This window comes from Podarcis tiliguerta (assembly GCF_965153285.1).
Source record: "Podarcis tiliguerta genome assembly, chromosome: Z".
Lineage (NCBI taxonomy): Eukaryota > Metazoa > Chordata > Lepidosauria > Squamata > Lacertidae > Podarcis > Podarcis tiliguerta.
The window spans coordinates 22103107-22124105 of record NC_139553.1 but is presented as its reverse complement, the minus strand read 5'-3'; the positions used below and the strand labels follow the sequence as shown (position 1 = coordinate 22124105).

Genomic DNA, 20999 nt, shown 5'->3' with positions numbered 1-20999 from the left:
CAGTGGAAACCCAGGCACCACTTAAGAAGAGTTGTGAAGGAGAGCAAGTTAACCAGTTTATACCAATAGGTGGGGCAGCCGATACAGAAGGGAAAAAAGAGAAGGAGAGGATGCCAAGAAGCAGGAAAGGATGTGTCATTGCAGGAACAAGCCAGAGGGTGGGCATGAGGGCTTCATGGCAAAGCAACAGGGAAGGAAAGGGAGATGTACGATAGCAGCAGACACCATAGCTGCAATGTTCCAGATCTCTAGCTTGGGGGTGGACAATGCAATGAAACAGAAAACACCAAATTGAGCCAAGTGATGGTAGAGATGGGGATGAGGTTTTTGGCAAATGCAGGAATGAGAAAAAAGGTGCTTATGACAATGCTAAATTGAGGTAGCAGTAAGGAAGGTGCACAGCACACAGGTTGGCTGTGCACAAATATGTTTGTTTGTTTGTTTGTTTTTCTAGGGGGGGTTTCCAAGGGAAGGGGTGGAGAGTGAGTCTGAGAACTCAAGCAGTGCAAATGAATGTGTGGGGGTGTGAGAATTGAGTACAAACAACTTTTAACAGGGTGAGTGGTAAGACGACAAAAGGCTGAGAGAAATAGGGTGTGCATGGGAAGGCGGATACACAAGGAGCTAAGCGAGCAGAGGAGGCAGCACCTGTCTGAACTAAAAACAGGGAATGGGAAGAAGTTGCCAAGTGGGGAGGGCGACACCTGTATTAAGAGTGCAGGTTTGTCAATATGCTGCAAAAGAGAGAGCCACTGTGTCCTTACATCCTGTATGCATGTCCTATTGCACATTTAGGAAACACAGTAAATATTGCTGCATGTTTCAGTACAACATACCTTATTATGTGTTGAATGTATGGATCATGATACAGGTTTATGTAGGAACATGGGGTGCACTAAACATCGGTTCAGGGTCAGAGTGGAGGGAATCTGCTTTTGGCAAAAGACCTCAGCCATAGCAAGCCAAGCTTTCCACCGTGAGGGAATCCTCCCCCCCCCCTTTCCTCTCAAGAAGCCCAACTGGAAGCAGAGCTGAAAAAGCACAGCTGTGTCACATTCACAGGACTGGGCATTTACTTCTCAGAAGGCTCCGCAGGTGCATAATGCCAACCTTCCTCAAATCTAGTGCCAGGTTTGTGCAGGCTGGAGAACAACAGTAACCAGCTCATATCCCAGGGCTGTCTCTGCAAAAGGTGTAGGGTGGCACCTCTGCTCACCTACACCTGCCTGCCCCGTCCAGGGAGTGGAAGCCAGCATTACTTCCACGCATAGCATACAGGGCCAGTTTACATGTTAAGGCTCAGCTCCCCTGTGAGGTGACCACTTTAAATTAGGCAGAATACACATATGCAGCAGAATGAGGTGGTAGAACAGATTTACCACTTCAGATTGCCAGCTGGGAATACTGTTTTGGATTGTGGGGGTTAGAGGTGGGTAGGAAGTGCTTCTTTTAATTTAAAAAACAAACCCTAGTGCATGATGTTTAAATTTCTACTATTTCTTGTTGTGCTAGTTTTCTACTTGCAGGGAGCTTTTTACATTGGGGAGCGTTAAAAAAAATGTAATCCCTTCCCCACCTGTGGCCTGTAATGGTACCATCCATTCTACCACCTTGTTCCAGGCTTTTATACCTCACTAGCTTCATGTTCACCAGCTCCCCATGCAGTTTGGGCCACACAGTGTTCTTCAGACCAGTGTAAACTTTTAAGCTATTTTTAAAAATGAAGCCTGTGCAGAAGCCCCCACCCTGCCCCCTGGTGCCAGCCATGAATGGCAGTGACACAAAGCAGTGTCCACATGCTTACTATATGTGAAGCAGCATCGCAGAGGTGCACTGTGACATGTTAATGGGAATGGGGAGCAGTAAGTATTTCAGGCAAGGGGTTGGACTAGAGGGGCCCTTAGGCTCCCTTCCAACTCTATAATTCTATGATTCTAAGTAGTTTTTTTTATTTTGCAGTTGTAGAAATCAAACCACAGGGTCTCTCACAGGTACTTGGAATAAAGAGGAGCACCTAGCATGAAAGTCAAGACAGGGTATTGGGTGGGTGTGGGTTTGTGCAAGCTATTTGATCATGCAGCAGCTGCAACAACACATCACAAGCACATCCCAAGACAGGGATTCAGCATGGTCTGGCTCAATGGTTTGTTTCAAGTACATAGCAAGTCTTGAACTTGCTATGGGCCAATGGTGTGTTTGGAGCATCCACATCACCAGCAGCCATTGGCCCCAAAGAAATCCACTCTGCGATGGCATCAACATTATCCAAATCCCGCCACAGTGGGAGATTGTGCTGTGGAGTAAGACATGGGGCCAAGTATGTGGGCTGTGGTGGCATCTCCTGTCTACCCTGCAGTTAGCAGAGGAAGGAGCCTGATGAGAAAGAATACTCTTTGAGTTTGCTTGTTAACTCTGTATTTTACAGCTGGGAGGAAGGTAATAAACATCAGTGGGGTTAGGCAAAGGGAGAAAGAGAAGCGCCTGCAAAATGCAAATTGAGATAGAGGATGTTCTTAAAACAAATAAATTTGCTGGTGGGGGGCACTTCGTATATGCACCAGTGAGATCCTACCAGTGGAAAGGAGGTGAAGGTGGTGGAGGTTTTTAAACAGGTGGGGTGGCCATCTGCCAGGGATTCTTTAGTTGTGATTCCTGCATTGCAGGGGGTTAGTTTAGCTCAGGGTTTCCCAAACTTGTGTCTCCAGATGTTTTTGGACTACAATTCCCATTCTCCATGCCTAGCTAGCAGGACCAGTGGTCAGGGATGATGGAAGTTGTAGTCCAACAACAGCTGGAGATCCAAGTTAGGGAAACCCTGGTTTAGCTGAAACTTGGGAGTCCCTTCCAACTGTACAGTATCATGATCATAGCATCCTACCAGAGCAGCCCACCCATTAGGCCATGTGAGATGTCCACCTCAGACATCAGGATCTGCCCAATACACAGGGGCAGCAGATCTACCCCGCCCAACACATAGGTGCCACTTCTGCTTAAAACTACCTTCAGCTGCTGCCTCTCTCCTTCCTTGGCCTTGTCTTCTGGCTTGGCTCCTTTTCACCCAGAAGCCCCCCCGTGAGGCAACAACTCTGCTGACTTTTCACCAAGGCCAGAGAGGGGCAGTAGTTGAGAGGACCAGGAAGGGGAGGAGGAGGAGGAGAAGAAGTCTAAGCCACTACTTTACCAGTGTTGATCTTCAGCCCTGCTTCTCCCCTGTGCGGATCTCCACTCCCTCCGCAGATCATTAAATGTATAAAAACCAGGTATGAAGACCTAACAGCTTGCCCTTGCTACCGGTTGTGCTCGTTTTGGGAGAATCTTTGTATATTTCACCTAGTTTCCATTTGGCTCCAGTGACTTCCCTTCCCCTGATTCCTGAGTCAGTTCAGTTCTGCGGTGACTGAAAGCAGAGAGAGATTGCCTCTGATTCTTGGGCTGCAATTCTGGCCAGGGCTTTGATTCTTGTTGAACATCCATGGGGTTTCCTCTTCCTACCCTGCGTGTAATTTGACAGGCCATTTGGATCTCGCCTGTTCAAAAATGGATTGGGCAGATTCCCTCTCCAAATACAGCCAGGCTGGTACAAGACATTTTGACACTTGAGGAGGACTCCAAAACGGTGCTCCCTCTCCTCGCCAGGGAAGAAAGGAGTCAGGGAAGATCTACAGCAGGAACAAGGGAAGGATCGGGGGATAAAGATCAACCTTGGGAGCTGCTGCCCTAGGTGGATCCTGCCACCTGAGGTCACCTCACCTCACCTTTGCTCATGGACGGCTTGGTCCCACATGCAGCTGCCAATCAAAGTTGTTTCTCCTGTTAAACTTAACTCTTTGCCCTCTTCCTAAAAAGATTGGTAGTAATGGGCTTTTTCTTTCTTTTCTAAACACATATACTAGGGAAAGTGTGGGACTTACAAGTAAACATGCACAAAAGTGGGTTGCACATGCAATCAAAACATTGCCTTTAATGACACTAACACCTTCATGCTTAATTAAGAGTATCATCTCATGTAATTTGATGGGATTTACTTCTGGGCAAGCATGCATAGATTTGAGTAAACCCCACTGATTTCCACAGAATTTATGTTTTTGTTTGTTTGTTTTGTTTATTGCACTTATATCCCATCTTTTTCTCCAAGGAGCTCAAGGTGGTGTACATGGTCCTTATTTAATCTCCTTATTTAATCTCCACAACCACCCTGTGAGGTAGGTTAGGCTGAGAGGCATTGGCTGGCCCAAGGTCACCTAGGGAGCTTCATGGCTGAGCAGGAATTTGAACCCTGGTCTCCCAAGGTTGCAGTCTGGCACTCTAACCACACCACCTTGCTGGCTCTCTACTTCCAAGTATTAGTTGTGGGTTAGGCTGTGAATTTAATTTAATTTAGAGGGGAAATCATGACCATGGCAGAGGCAAATTGGTTTCATTTTTTAAAAAATGGTTTTTGGTTGCTTGATGCTTATTTTAATTTTCCCTTTCTCTGGTTGCTCTGCTTAGCAGGCATGTTTTTTTGTTTTTTTAAAAAGAAAACCTCTGATTACTGGGTCACCCTTAAAACCCTTGATTTCTAAACTTGTTGACAGTGCTCCAGACTGTATTCCACAGCTGGAACTAGCTTGGAGTGGGGAAAGATATCCATTTCCCTTTCAGTTCTTGATAATCATGCAAAAGGTGGAGGCATGTGGATGTAGGAAACATATAGAAAACCATGTCTTGTTCAAATATTAGCATCCATTATAAAATTTACTACATGCTAGCCAGTCTTCAGTACTCACAGCAAAACCTATTAATCTCAGGATGCATTTGATATCTGTGTGCACATATGTTGATGGGTGTGCACAGCAAGGCACCATGCAACGCAAAGGTGGCCATTTTGGATACTGCGGGAAGATTATCTTGTTTTGAACTGTATATTGTATAACAATACCCCCCCCCAACTATACCTATTTTAAATCTATTTCATCTCATTTATCTGTTGAGGGTGTTGTACACAGTCCCTTCCCTCACAAATTTCTTTCCTCACAACAATCGTGTGAGGTAGGCTAGGCTGAGAGCTGAAGGTGACCATGTCAGCTTTATGAGAAGGTTGGGATTTGAAGTGGATATTCGAGTGTTTTACTGTATGCATTGAGCAGGCAGGGCGGGGGAAATGCAGGGCTCACACAATGATTCTTGGCATCGGAACTGAATATTAAAAGCAGGTAACGGCTTCAAAGTTCCAGAGAGCACAAAACAACTTGATGTTTGTGTGCATCAGTGGGTGGTGGCTACAGTCATGTGCATTGGAGTTGTGCTTAGAAGTCTGGTTTTGTACTCTACCCCCCCCCCCCATAAAGTAAAATTTATTCCACAGCTAAACTGGCAGGAGAGGCACCATTCTGTGGTTTGCCTCAGGTGCCAAAATGTGCTGGGCCAGCTCACCCATGAGGCAAGATGAGGCAATTGCCTCAGGTTGCAGAGCCTACTTGTAGGGAGGAAATGGAGGAGGCTACCCACTTAGGTCAACTAGAGTCTGCTCCTGCCAAGCATAATTCCAAGCATGCCTCACCTCCCACAGTGATGGCCTTTTATTCACACCTCAACCTTTGTGTAAGGTTGTTTTGATTCTCCCCCTTGTTCCTGATACTGATCTCTATTCCCCTCTTATTCCTAATGTAAATCTTTATTCTCCTCTTGCTCCCAGTGTAGATATTTATCCTTGCCTGCCCCTGTTCCTGATGTAGATCTTCACTCACTCCTTCTTCCCTGGTGTGGAAGCACCATTTTGTGGTTCACCTCAAGTGCCAAAATGTATTGGGGCAGCCCTATCAGGCTCCTATGTGATCTTAGAACGAAACCACCAAGTAGCACTAAGACTGACCCAGAGTCAGCAATCTGACACTTCCTTCTTCAGAATGTAAATCAGTTAGGGCTGATATCTCCAATCTGGTGCTCTCCAGATGTTTTGGACCAACACAGCTGGCTGCGGTGATGGGAGTTGTCATCTGGAGGGCACCAGGTTGCAGAAAGCTGTGCAAGTGTATTGCTTTCAGGGCTGCAGCAAAGCAGTCTAATGGTTAAGGTATCCTTTATCTTCCAATTTACAGGAAGAGGAACTTGGCTAAATATTCAGACAGCCCCAATGAATGTGAAAGAAAGGTCAGGTGCCAACCAGGCCAAAACAAACCATAACTTTCCTGTATAGAACTATTAAATCACCAGGTTTTGTCTTTAATGTCCCTTTCCACCTTTGCTATTAGTTGATCAGATACAATATCTGCCTGAAGGAGAAAGATATTAAAATAGGCACCGCTATAGGTGCTTCCACATGGCAGCTTGTTGTGCTCATGCATGCAGGCTTTTTTGGGGGGGGGGGGCAGAGTCCACATGATGGGACTCAAAAAGCAACCACCACCTTGCCCTTGGAATTTAATTCAGATTTCAATTTCCATGAGGTTTTTATTTTTGTTTTACTTGCTAGATTTGCTGTGGAAATGGTAAATCCCGATTGAAATGTGAAGCAGTATGGGATGGCATCTTGATGAAAACGGTATTGTATAGATCCCATGCAAAATGTGAGCAGCAGCATTTCCACAATCAACTGCTGCATGGAAGCATCCTATGAGCCCCAAGGATATAATCTGGAGGAGTGGGAGTCATGACTGTGCCACACTGAAAGGAACAAAACAGGACTTTGTGGTAAGTAGCTGAAGACCCTTGGTCACTTCAATGCTTTCCTTCCCTCTTTGGAAATGCCCTTAAATCCCTAGTCACTTTATCATTTCCCAGTGCAGCAGGTCCTAATCTTAGCTACATCTGCTTCCGAAAGGCTACCCAGCTGAGAGACCTTTTCCATTATCAAGTTTTCATAAAAATCAGTAGCAAAATGTACAGGCTCAGGTTCACAAATGTATTTTTTTTTTCCCTTCGAGGAGACTTGGGGTGGGGGGTAAGATTTGAAATAAGGCCTTTTGATAAAGTACATTGCCATTAAGCAGCCAGCACTTATTACTGTCCCCAGAATGCACTTACCCCCCTATATCTAGTCCCCAACTTGACGAGATCATAAAGAGTTCCACTTCCATATTTGTATGATATATGACGTCAACATACAAATTCGTAATTGCATTAGAAATTGTTTTTTAAAAAAACAAAACAACCCTTCAAACAATAATTTCTTTTAATCGTTTAGAAAACACCAAAGCTTGGAGCAGAGAGCTCTTCTAACAGGAGAAGCGTAGAAATGGCTACGAAACAGCTCAAAACAAAATACCAAAACAGTGTATATGAAATGCATTGGTTCCCATTTCCCCCCGTCACTATTTTTAGAATCTATCCCAAGTCGTATTATAAAATATAGAAAACTGAGTTACAAATATGAACAATACAACTTTGCTTTTGAAATAACCTTCAGCTACAGGTTTTGCTTGAAAGAAAACAGGCGACGGTTTAACTGTTGCTCTTCATTTCACTGACTAATGTACACACTTGAGTTTCCAGTAAATTTACCTAGAGTGATTTTGTTTGATGTCTAAAACCCTCCAATCAAACACTCACAGAATGAGGTTTAAGTATTTCATCAATACTTTCCAGAGGGCACTGTAATTTCCCAGTTTCCATTTTAAAGTCCTCCTGGCCTCCCTACTAGAGGGCAAAAATTCATGAAATGAGGTAAGTTAATTTGGCACACACATGTTTAGTCATGCCCATAAAACTTTTGGTACATTACAGTAAAAGTGAACATCATTTTCATAGTGGTTGCTTTTGAAGGGGGTAGCTAATCGTATCAGTGGAATGTTTACAGTAAATCAGAAGGCAAAAGAAAAATCAAGAAAGAAAGAAAATAGCTCCAGTAAACACTCACAACCCATTGTTGATAAAGAGTTGTAAAAATATGTACAGTACATCAATTCTTCAGAGTTTGGCACAATTTGTGTGGTTGTTGTCAGTAATAGTGCATCAACAACTGTACAACAGTATGACTTCTGAAACACAGGGAATACTATGTTAGATTTGCTGTTAAAGATGAAAAGTCCCACAATTTCAAAGTTTTGATTTCAGCACTTAAACACTTGAACATATTACAAGGCATTGTTATATATATATATATCTTTCTTGAGCAAGGAAGTGGTGGGGGGGACAAAAAAAGAAAAAAGGGAGGAACCCAAGCAAGCATCAAATGTCTTTCTAGAAAAAGGTGTCTCTTCTCCAAATACAGGTTTTTAAAAAATGCTCTCTGCTTTAAGAAGAATGTAGTCTGTTTCCCTGCAGAAAAACCAAACGTTTTATGCCATCTTAGTTAGGTCAGGTGGTGTCATGTATGCTCTAACTTGGATAGATGAAGCTTTATGGTGCCAGTTAGGATATAAACAGCAGGGGGCTAGAATGCATACCCAGAAGCCACATGGTGCACAACTAGGAATGAGTTGTCATTTTGCAAACTAAATGCTGTGTTTGTTTGGCTTTTTTAGGGGGAGGGGGGATGCACCACCTCTCTTTTCTCTTTATTTTTCAAACTGAAAAGTTAAAAAAGTCTTTTCCTTTTTTGAAAGCGTAATAAAAAGGGAGAGCACAAAACAAGCCCTTAAAAATAAAACAAACGAATACAAACTGAAGAAGCCAAACAGCAAGAAAAAAAGGAGTAGCCTTGTTAATTTGTTTTTAACCCCAGCCAAGCCAGAGGAAAAAAAGTTTGGTCATTCTTTTAGGTAGCTTGCAAGAAATAAGTATTTTCATGCACTTTTGAGAACATAAAGGAGAACAACCACCAAAAAATATTAGCAGGTAGTAGGGGGAGGGGGCATTCCAGCGAGTTTGGTGCAGCATTACCTCAGTTTCTCAAATGAAGCCGTCACAGACGGGTCCTTACGGACCTGCTCACGCTCCGCTTGCTTTGCTTTACAGTTGTCATCTCTCAGTGACTTAGAAGTGGATTTATGCCGATACAGCTTTTTATGGGTGGGCTCGTTTTTGGCTAAAGTGCTCAGGTTACTATAGCTTTTATCAAAAAAGGGAGAGTGAACGTCTGGGGAGTACCCAGCTGAACAGTTGGGACGTCCAGGATCACAGGAGGCAGCTCGGCCGCTGGCTTTGTTCAAACCCTTGTTCCCTGGCTTGTGACTCTTTGCCGTTGCAGAAGAACCACCATTCACCTTTTTCTTGGACTCTTGTGTTGTGCCAGCCAGGATCTTAAGAGTTTTCAATTTCAGGCTGTTTGATTCAGGGGGCTGGAATACATCAGAGGCATTGTTATGAGAAACGGGCCCCCACAGTGGCTCAATGGAGACCTTCATGAATCTCTGAACATCTGCCATTCCAGATGCTATGTTTGACAAAATGTTGGACGGCTCCTCAAATTCCCTTTGATCGTCATTGAGGAGGCTGTTAGCATTACCTAGGCTTACTTCAGACCAGCCTCCGCTGTTGTCCTTCCCCAGGGCCCATTCCCCAGGGAGCCCGTTAGGCTTCCCTATCTGGATGGAGGTCGGGCCACCACGGTGGATGGATTCCACCAACGCTTTTGTCGCTGAGGCTGAGTTGTTCAGTGGAGCTGCTGCTCTCCCGCCAACGCTCAAAGCCTTTTCATCATGAGCTCCAGCCACATTCTTCCCTTTCCTTGTTGATTTGGGAGGCTGTCTAGAATTTCTGCTTTGCCCCTTCTCTGTCCCTTTGCTGGCTTTGGGTGCTTTCTTCCGTACGGTTTTCTGTGGAGGGTTTGGGGTTGCACCCATATTTTTATTGGATGAACCTTTCCTCTTCGGCTTTGACACTTTACCGTTGCTGTTAATTTGGCCAGATGGCTCATCAAATGTTGACAGGCACGGGCCCTTTTCAAGAAGGCCGACAGAATCTTCGTCATTAAACATATGGAACTGGAATTGGTGATTATTTAAAGTAAATCCATTATCAGCCTGATCTTGGTGTGTCTGGAGAACCCCACATCCCCACTTGACTTTCTCAGGGTTATTCAGCACAGCCTGCGAGCTCTCGGGAAAACATTTCATTGTTCCCAGTGGTTTGACTTCCGACCCAGTTATCTGTGGGGAAAGGTTAGGGGTATCTGGGGGAGACATTTCTGAAAGAGAAGATTGGCGGAACTTGTCAGGAGTGAAGTTGGAGATGTCCAAAAGGTCTGTAGACTCCTTCAAAGGTGTTATTTCATCTATGCTTTGCTGAATCACTAGTTTGGGGCTGCAGTGGGCCAAGAAATCATCTGCAATGTCATCTTCACCATCCTTTTCACAGGACTTTAAACTTAGGGAACTGAAGTTGCTGGAACTAACTGACAAAGAGCCCACTGAATCAAAGCTAATCAGCCTCCCGTCGTCTGTGCTTAGCGCACCTTGCTGGAACTGAAAATGCCCCTCTCTATTATTGAAATGACACGACTGGAAAGATTCCTCTGACTGAGACTGCTGGCTATCTGACATGTACTTTTTTTGGTATGGCAGTTTGCTACTATTCAGGTTAACTTGACTGTATCCAGAGGCTGGAGGGCCATCTGCACCTGCACAGCTCCCGAACTCTGCAGCCGACTGTGCAGGAGCCTCCCGCAAATCACTCGGAAATTCCTGGCTGCTGCCACCGGATGCTTTGCTTACTGGCCAGAGGCCTCCGAAGCTGCTGGGCTCCATCTCCAAGTGGCTTGGTGACTGCTGCAGCTCCGACTCTGGCGGGGACAGGACACAGCTCTGGGCGGGTTGCAGAGTGCAGAATGCCTTCTCTGCTTGAAGAAGGCCAGGGAGGGGCTCCTCCTGCTGCTGCTTTGACTGCTGATGACTGAAGTAAGAGATCCCAGTGTTGCTTGACAAATCAGAGGCATCTAACAGTGTCTGCAGATACCCTCCAGGGATGAGGGGCACACTGGCAGCAAGATTAGCAGACGTAAGGGCCTTGTCTGAAGAGCAGGCGGTAGCTAGGAAAGCCGGAGGATTTTTAGCAACCTTATCCTCCTTGTGCTCGGTAAGGCGAGAGCCATCTGCAGGGCAAGGACCACTTTCATCCATTGCAAGAGGCTCCTGGTTCTCCAAGGCTGGGGAGGCCTCTGCCAGGCTGGCCTTAATCTGCTTGCACTTCAGCCTGGCTTCGCTTTTGAACTTGATCCTGCGCAACACTTTCCTCTCAGGCCCTTTGAATTCCTTTGGTGAGGCAAGGCTCGCGATGTCATTCAGCTGCAAGCCGTTTGCACAGCTGGGTGTTGCAACAGCCAGGGTCTGCATCCCTCTCGGGCCTGCATCGCTATCTCCAATTCTGCGGCAAACCTGCCTTGGGTCTGAAGAACAAGAGCCGGGCTTGGCCATGGGTTGCTCAATGGCTTTGATTCTCTGAATCCTGTGCCTATTGGCCAATTTGCCTTTTCGCTTCCGTGGGTGAGGCAAGCAGGAGACCTCAGAGCCATTGAGATATAAACCATGTTTGCTCTGAAGTTCTGATTTCAGTCGGTTCTGCCACTTCTCTTGCCAAAAGCTCTTCAGGGGGGCCATCTTGGCATATTTTTTCAAACGTTCTTCATCCAGGGTCACTGTCATTTCGCTGGGATCCACTTTGGAAAGCTTGACAAGCATTTGTTTCTGCCCTTTAAAACGGTTGGTAATGATGTATTTTATGATGACTGGGGGCTCCTTGCGAGAAACTTTTCTCCTTTTCTTTGGGCACCATTCATCATCATCCTCCTCCTTGGGTCCATCTGGGTGCTCCTCCTTCTTATCCACAATCTTCTCGCTCTCAATGGAATCCACATCGTATAGGTAATCATCACTGTATCTCACTTTCCTCTTTGCTCGCAGGCCATAGTTCTGTTGTATGAAGGAACTGGAGTGGTCTCTGGGCAGGTACTTATTGCAGTCCTTAAGATTTTGGAGAACATCAAAAGAAGATTCAGTACAGGTGCTGTCATCACTGAAGTCCCCGGGATCCTCTGTGGAATTAACAAGTTCCAAGAAGTGGTTTCTTTTGGGAGAAATGTACTGTACCACTTCTGTATTGGTGCAAGATTTGTTTAAGGCAACTTTCTCACTCTCCTCGTCGTCATCCTCCCTTCCTCCATCTGCCTCCTCTTCCCCCCAAATGATGCTCTCCTCAGATTTGAACTGGGAAGTATCAGTGGCCCCTCGAGGTCCCCTCTTCAAGGCCACTCGGCCTTCCTTCTTAGGGCATCCACTGAGCACGTTTGGGAAGAAATTAAGCTGGGCATCGTCCTGCAGAGAACCTGCCTTCTCCTTCACACTGTCTTGGAAGGACTCATACCGAATTTTTAAGGAGCAGACGTCACTTCCCAAGTTTGAGTCGTCATCAAACATGTAATTATCCACATCTTCCTCAGAAAACAGGTTCACAGAAAGCTCATTTTTGGAGCAAAGGTCGAGCAGCTCAATTTTGCTTTCACTGATGAAAGATTCAAAATAACCCCACTCCTGGCTGGGATTTGTTAGTAAAGGTTCCTCCCCATTGCACTTGTCTAAGAGTAATCCCTCATAGTAATTTTTCTGAGTGGGGTCCTCTGAATCGCTGTCAGATTTCTCTGCATCTCTCTTGTCTGCTGCCCTTGATTTATGCGCAGGGAAGCTTAAGAGTTGGTCTGAAAGCAGTTGATCCCCATATCTCATGGTTTCCCCTGTGCTCATGCAATGAATCCCTATATCAGAGACTGAACAGGTGTCATAATCCCTATTTATATCACCCACTTTCAGGCTTATTCCTGGCTCTGAATCAATGCCATCCTTTGATTCGATAAAGTAGCCCAGGCAGGTCCGGCTCGGCTGCATCAAGCAGTCACCGGTGAGGGCTGAGATGCTCCCAGGTTCCATAATGTTGAATGGAGCCTTCTCACAGTCTCCGGGCAGGGACCAGGTGCTCATGCCCTTGGAGACGCATGATGTGAGTGAAATGGCGTGTACAGAGGAGGAGTCATCAGAAATGTGGTCAGTTACATCAGCCAGCCTCAGGGGAGAGGGAGGGTTCAGCCAACAGGACTTCTTTGAAGCCGGGGCCTGCTGGGCACGGCTGCCCCCTTGGCTTTCTTTCAGAGCACCTGGGAATGACAGCGGTGGAGATGGAACTGCGGCCTCTGCATCCTGCGAAGCCTTCTCTTCCCCATCCAGGTCTTGTGACTCTGAAAGAATGAGAGGAAAAAGGAGGGGTGGAGAGAAAAGGGAGCAGGAAAAATAAGACCCTCGGAATTTTCAATCTGAATCTTCATCCCTCCATGGAGGGTGGAGCAAATGGTTCCTACGAACCAAATGATGTGAAAAATAGCATTATTATTATTGCTGTCAGTATACCGATGTTTATTCACTTAATTTATTTGATGTTACATTTAAAACACACACGCATATACACTCTCACTCACAAATTAAAAACAACCCTTAAACTAGCATATCGTGGCCACGTACCAATGAAGAACAGCACAGCTAATCCCTGTTTGGTGTTTAAATTTAAAACATGCTCTAAATTAATATTCTCACATCAAGCTGGCCACAGACTAGGTCACTGTACAGAGAAATTTTAATAACAACAACCCAGCTATTAGTTTGAAATTTAATTTCCATGTAGACAGACTCATGAACAATATTAATTATTTAACCTTCCCCTATAATGCTTGTTGATCATGCTCTGCAGCAAAATTTCACTGTGGAGGAGGCTTTTTAATATATATATATATAAAACACCATTATCAAACTCTCTTTTTTAACTCACTAAGCTTTGATGCATAATATGCAGCTCAGATCATTTCGAAGCAGACAGCTCCATACACAAACACATTGGGGGGGAAAACCCTTTTTCCATCCCATTCTCCAGGGCTCTGGTGCTTTGGCCTATGTTTACCTGATGGTCAGGCTAATTACTAACCAATTGTCAAATGAAATGGAATGGAATGGAGTGAAAAAAGTCATAAATAAAATATTATGCATGAGAATTCTGGTATTCCTGTGAGCATCATGGTAAAAAAAATATATTCGGAGCAAAGAGTACAATGTACTCTTCACAAAAGCTTTTTCACAAGCTGCCTGTTAACCCCAACCACTCTGTTTTTAAATCCTGCCAATTATGAAAATTAGAAATCGAAACATAAGAAAGAAGCCCAAACTTCCAAGCTTCCTAGAGAGTCTAGCATAGCAAAGTGACCGAGAGACATAGTTACAAATGAAAAGGGCTCTGGTTCAAATCTCACCCCTGACATGAACTCATGAGGGATCCTTAGGAAAACCTCCATATGGTGATACTGATAATAATATTCACCCACCTTACAGGGGTATTATAAGGAATGCAACTGATAATAAATGACTCGTGGATAATGTGTGCACTCAAAAGGATTGCATGAACGTGAAATATTTAATCTTATTAAGAAAATGTTACAAGGAAAGCAGGCTGACGTTCAGGGACAGATCTTGGAGTAAATCAGTTTCCATTAGGAGTTGGCAGTGGGTCGCTTGCTACAAATAGATTTCCTTACCATCCTCTTTCACCCCATTAATTGGGATTGGTTCTGGGTCTTCTGAGGCACGCTTATTATCTTCTTGGTCACCCATCAATTCAGTCATGAGTTCATGAATCCATTCTGAATTGAAGTCGTCCAGCCTACACATGTACAAAAAGAAAATTACAGGACATTAGAACCCCCAAACCAATTTGCAGCCCTGTGAGTGAAAAAAAAGCTCAGTTAAGAAGACTGAAATGTGGAAGCAAAATAACTGGCCTATCTTGATGTCAACTGTGTTTTTCAATCAGGTCAGAAGCAAACAATGTCTACCACAACCGCACAACACTTCTACAGCCCCAATTGTGTGCAAAGCACTGCCCAGAACCCAGAGGCATATGGGTCACATCCAGGGCAATTATATTCTACACTGGGGATGCCTCCAGACTGGCTTTTATTGTAGGATGGGTGCTCTTTATGTATGCTCATTTTCCATAGCATCCACACAATGCTGTTGGCATCAGAATGTCAGCCTGTATCCTCACCAAACGTTTAATCTGGCTTTACCCTTTCCAGAAAAAATATATTCTAAATTAAACAAATCAGTTGCCTAAAACACATTTGTTATATCTGAACAATGCTTTTACAGTATTCAGCCTCCACCTGGAAGAATACTAGGTGAACAAGACTGAGATGATCAGCATAGATTGGGAACTGACAATGGTTTGGTTTAGATGTCACCACGAAATCATGGTTTGGCCCTTGAGGTAGGCATAGGCCAATCTGGCAATTTTGGTTTCTCTCAGTTTCTCAATCTCAAGTTCAGCCCTCCAGATTGGTTCACAATTTTCTTTTATGAATAACCACAGCATTTTAGACCAAATTATTCATTATATACAATTTTTTTGTGTACAATTTCCTCTAATACACAGATTTTTTGCTTATTGTTTCAGACTGTACAAATCACCAGCATTTTTGTGCAAATTATTCATTAGGTACAAATTTGTGTGTAGAATTTCCTCTAATACACAGATTTTTTGCAAAATGATTTCCCTTAATATAATTTTTTGTATGTTATCTTCACTTAACATATGGATTTTTATGCACACTTTAGCCTAGTATATACGTTTTAGTACACCTTACTTGGCTGGAGAACAACATTACAAAATTTGGAGACATCCGAATTTTGTGGGATGGCTGAGTTTAGATTTGCTTATTGTTTCAGAATGTATGAATCATCTAGGTTTGCCTTTAAACTGAATTAAATTTCTCTTCCATCCCTACTTTGGGGCTGTTCCTTAGACTCCCCCATCCCATCTCTCTTTACAAACTCCAATTCATTTTCTCAGTTATTGGTTCACATTACATATTATTTGCTTCCACTGTTAACCAAAGTTTGTCTCCAAGCCAGAATCAGAAACCATAGTTTGGACTGGGTTTCACGTTCTGGTCTGGAGGGAAGCTGCAGTTTATTTTAAAAATACTTTATTGCTTCAGTTGTAGCAAACAACAACTACTGCAAACCAGGAAGGAACTGAATCAAAGTATGGTGAAAAAAGCATCAAATGGCAACAACAGCAGGCAGGGTGGTTTTGATTTAAATCAAATCAATTTAAATCATGATTTAAATCACTAGTCAGTAAGACTTGATTTAAATCATTTTTACAGGAAGGTTCAACCTTGCTGGCATTCTCTTAATATTTACAACCAGAGGAAGGTTTCATTTTTGGAATAATAAATTTTTAGAGTAGTTTTTACAGTTATATCAAAAATTACTGATTTGGTTATACTATCAGAAATACATAGGCAGATAATTATGAAATTATTGTTTCTATTTGGACAACTTTTCTGCTGTAATTTATTGGAAGGAGAAAAATAATCATTTCCTTGATAACAATTTAAACAATTTATTAAACTGAAACAATAACATTATAGCATATGTATCCATATTTGTTAACTGATGTGGTTAAATGATTTTTTTTTTTAGAAGAAAACAGACAGTTTTAGCACACATGAAAAACTTTAAACAAATCCTTATTTCCTGATGAATAGCCTTTGGACTATAATGTAAATTAAATAGAAAACTTTAGAAAGATTTTTTCCCTCCAAAAGCATTTTATTTTAAAAATCTGATTTAAATTTTAAAAAATCTGATTTTAACAAAAAAAAAAATCCAACTTTTTTGATTTTTTTAAAAAAATCATTGATTTTTATCCACCCCAACAGCAGGTGGGGTGAGGCTAAGGTGAGCCAGGGATGCAAGAAGGCATCATATTCCATTCTGCTTTGTATTTTTTTGCATGTAGTACTGTTTGCATTCTGCTAGTTAGTCTTTCACCTATGTTATTCATCTTGCTGTCAGCTTTGGCAAAATTATGTAACTTACGTAACCAAGTTACATGAATTACATTGTCACTACATTGTTCCACCCCATTCATTTCAATGCAAAGGAAAGAATGCAAATGGGGGTGAGGGGAAACAATCCATTATGAATTGTTTGTGGTCCCAATCCCTTGCATTGTGCCCAGAAAGCAGTTGCATTGAATTCTACTAGCACAACTTTACAGGGTCCAAATGCTTGGCTACATGTTAATCACTTCATAGCAATTCAATAATGATAATGAAATTTCAGTTCATAGATACTATACACAAAGCATAAAAGTGTAGATTATAGTAGCTGAGACATAGCTAGAAACCCAAAAGCAGCTGGAGGAGGAGGAGGAGGAAGAGGAGGAGAGGGCAGAGGATGAAAAAAGAGCTACACATGGAACTGGGTGTGGAGAGTGCAGTTGAATGGGACATAGCTGTGGGCAGCCTAAGGAAGTACCATCTACCTTGGGCCTGCCCATAAAAAGCAAGTCTAGCATGAGAAACTAATGTGATGTCTGCTGCTTCCAGAAGCCCTTCTTATTGTGAGACTTTTGTGGGTGAGCTGAGAGTTTGTCTGGACCCTGGGTGAGAACCCAGAAGCTGAGAGGGAGGGTGTGTGCCAGAAGGAAAATGAAGTGACATATATATGTATGCATATGACTTTGTATTAATGTAACCTTTTTAAATGCTTCTGTGTATTTTTGTAATATTTTGTTTAAGTTGTCATTGCTTCAGTTTTCTGTACACCGCTTAGAGATATTTTAAAAGTTTTAATAATCAATCAATCAATCAATCAATCAATCAACGTATGGGTGGAAAGTATGGAATAAAGTGATCCTATTTAAAACTATTTTGTGCAATGCCCAATAAGCAGAGTAAAAAGGCAATCATGTCATGAACAAGCAATTCCTCACTAACCACCAGGGAGTGCCAAAGACCTCTTGGAAAAACAACAACTGTCTTATGCAGCCATCTAAAGACAAGGAGCCAGGCTGCGTTAAGGAGCTTCTTCTGAGTGAGAGGTCCATAGTCTTGGTGTCACTACAGAGAAGAGCCTGTCTTGGATACAGAAGTCCCCCAGAACTAATGTCCTAGGATTCTCCAACACCATGCCAAAGACCTCCTTTGCCAGCTCAGTCAGGAAGGTGGTTGGGCCACAGGGCAGATAGTTCACCAACAAGATCCCTGTCCCATCTCTGCCTCCCAGCACCGAGTACAAACCACCAAATCCATCTCCCAAATGGACTGGCCTCCTAGTGAGAAGGATGGAGTTTTTATGAGTTACTGCCATGCCCTCTCCTCATCCCTATGCCCTCAGACTTGTGCTCCACGGGATACCCAGTTGGGAAAGCTGGGTAAGAACACACACACACACACGTGTCCAAGTCTCTGCAATGCACACCAGATATACACCTCACCCACAAACAATTGTTTATACCCTCCATTCCCTTTCAGGCATAAATAATACATCATGCAATTACCACAGAGTGGGGCGGTGCTGGTAGCCCAGTTCCCAGATGTTCCCAGATTAGTGCAGACTTCTGAAATAACAAAGCCAGTTGCTTGCATGCAGACCCCCAATATGATTAGGGGCCTCAATCTCACAGAAGTCTAGCCTGGATGCCAAGGCTGGATCTATGCTTTGGGGCCCTTGGCATTGTATCCTCTGTGTGCATCTTCAGGGACTCTTCTGATTGGCACCAGGTAGCTGCCCCTGTAATCTGTGCTGGATTTTCACCCTTTTCAATTTCTCACAATGTTCTGGAGCAAAAACTACATCGAGGCTCTGATGCAGTCTGGAAAATTTAAGATGGTGGCTCTTCACATCCCACCACTTGGTCATGCGCCCCCAGGGACAGGTGGGGTCCTATCAAGTCCTGGAACCCTGGCAGCTAGCCAGGGAATCCAAATGCTAGCACCAGTTGTGCTGGACACAACCGAAGCTGTGTGATGGTGCTCAGATCTGACTTCTCTAGGAAGGTTCACAGTGGACGCACCAACTGCAATTGAATACACACAGTCCTGCCCACAGTCACAACCTGCCTCTCTAGGAACTGGGCTGGGTCCAGACACATTGCCACATTGTGAACCTGGTATTTCAGAGTGAGTGCATCATCAGCCCAAACAAGGTGAATTTGCAGATGGGCTTTTCCAATGGCCAGAATCACTTCTGTTTTGTTTGCCAACCTCCAACCCATCACTGCTTTCAAACACCATAGTAATTTCCTAGAATCTGTGACGCGGCAGATTAGCTTGGCAGCGGTGGGTTCCATACTCTTATCCCATACTGGGCAGGTAATATTGAGTGTAAATGGGGACTAGATGTGCAGTTTTCCAGCCTGAACCAACAGCCAGAACTCTATGCATACTAGCCCTTGCAAACAAACAAACAAACAAAAAAGCTAGACTCCTGCAGGCCAGCTGCTGAGGAGGCAAATAGCTGAATGTTTGAATTACAGCCTTTTGCTATATGCAGGAAGTCTTGGCTGCATCTTTGTATGCAAGCACTTTGTTGGATCAGAGCCACTACCTCCCTTCCATTATTTCCTTGCATGCACAGCCAACCTGCCAAATTTGGCTTGGAGGGCTGATTTAAAAAGAAATAAAATAATTCCCACTCAGCTGTGTGCACAAATTTGCACATTAGCAATTCACCCAATTAGCTGAAGGTGTCATCATTAGACATAAAGATGTATCGTTTAATTGCCTCTTTAAAATAAATCAAGTTCAGTCATACTTTAAACTCTGATTTGTAAGGCGCAAAGTTCTGTGCTTGGAAGAGTCACTTGTAAGGCATATTCGGCTTTCTTTTTAAACCTGTATCCTGGTAACAATGTTAATGACAAAAGTATTTAAGGAGACCAAAGGTAAAAAGAAAAGAAGACACTATCTGGACATCTTTCCTAACTCCCAGGGAAAGCCATGTTTGCTTAAATCTTGGATAATCACTGACGGGAGATGTCACACTGCGGCTGAAGCATTTTTCTGAGGGCTGAATTATTCACCCATGAAATTCAGCTGTATAAGCCAAGAGCTCCCATTTATCTCTGGCTTCAGAAGTGTCTGACTACATTGTATGGCTCCTGGTCCACCTCCATCCTCTCCAGGAATATCAGTGAATGCTGGTACTGAATCCAAGAGAAATCAGAAACAAGTCATTATATCATAATGAAGGTAACTGCAAAACGCACAGCTGGGCAATAACATTAATGGGACCAACTAAAATGTCCCAAATAATTGACTTGCCAGGGAGTCCTCTGGACAATTTACTCCTTGGAAGGAAAAAGTAAACTGGCTGCAGCAAAATGCTTCCAAAATCAGCCCCATTACCTTGCAAAATGTTGTCTTTGCCTTCACCCTTGTTATCAAACACACATACCTGTTTTCCTCTGAAAAGAATGGAGTGAATGTCTCAAACGAAGGTGCCCGTCTGACTATCCTGCCTAGCTTCACTCGGTCAGAAAGCTCCAACACCTCTGCATCCAATGAATTAAGAAAGGTGTGTAGAGCCTTTTCCTGGATCAAAACTCTGCTGTGCTTAACCTTGTTATCTTCCATAAGCCGGAGGTAAAGGGCTGTGTGTGCTGTCAACACAGAGCTGGGGAGAAGGCTATCAGCTTTCTCAGATGCATCCTTGGCCAGCACAGCATCTGCACTTTTGTGTTGGTGGTGAGTGAGAGGCTACCAGATGATCTAGCAAGCAGCCTCAGAGTCCCCTTCTAATTATACCACCAGTAGGTTGCGAGAGGCTTCAGGAATATTGACAGCTAACACCGATACATCATTGGCCTTGAAACCACTCTCTCTCCTTGTTGTATTTGCACGCTAAAGACTTAAATCTATTCAAATAATAGATTTTAGGCAGAGGCAGATTTAGGGGAGTACGACCAATTCGCCTGCACTGGGGCCCAAGCCAAGAGGGTATTGCAGGGGGTACCACAACAACAATAAACTACGGAAGGCAAGAGGGGGCACCAAATTTTGGTGTCACTGAAATTTTAAGGCCCAACACCCACCACTGTTTTAGGGGGGTTGTGAATTTCTTTTCCTATCTAAATAAGGATGAAAGCAGAGGCATCTCACCACTCTTCTTACCTAGAAAAGATTCTGGGCTGGGTAAGGGGAACACCTATGTACAAAGGCATTAATCACATTGTGCTGGAGGTACTCGCTTTTGCATATTGAGCGGCTCAGCTCTAATTGTTTCATTAGAATGATTCTGGTTCTGCCCAAGGCTCCA

General features: G+C 43.7%; 1 protein-coding gene across 2 annotated transcripts in view; it reads right to left on the bottom strand.

Moving 5' to 3' along the window:
- Positions 1–4951: 4951 nt before the first annotated feature.
- NEXMIF (neurite extension and migration factor) overlaps positions 4952–20999 on the bottom strand; it is a 207942-nt gene continuing 191894 nt past the window's right edge. For both annotated transcript variants that reach the window (XM_083423392.1, XM_083423393.1), the window contains 2 exons: positions 14426–14550; positions 4952–13084 (listed from right to left, as the gene is read on the bottom strand). In XM_083423392.1, the coding sequence (XP_083279518.1) occupies positions 8799–13084; positions 14426–14513 (4374 nt within the window). In that variant the 5' untranslated portion in view covers positions 14514–14550 and the 3' untranslated portion in view covers positions 4952–8798. The remainder of the gene's footprint in view (positions 13085–14425; positions 14551–20999) is intronic.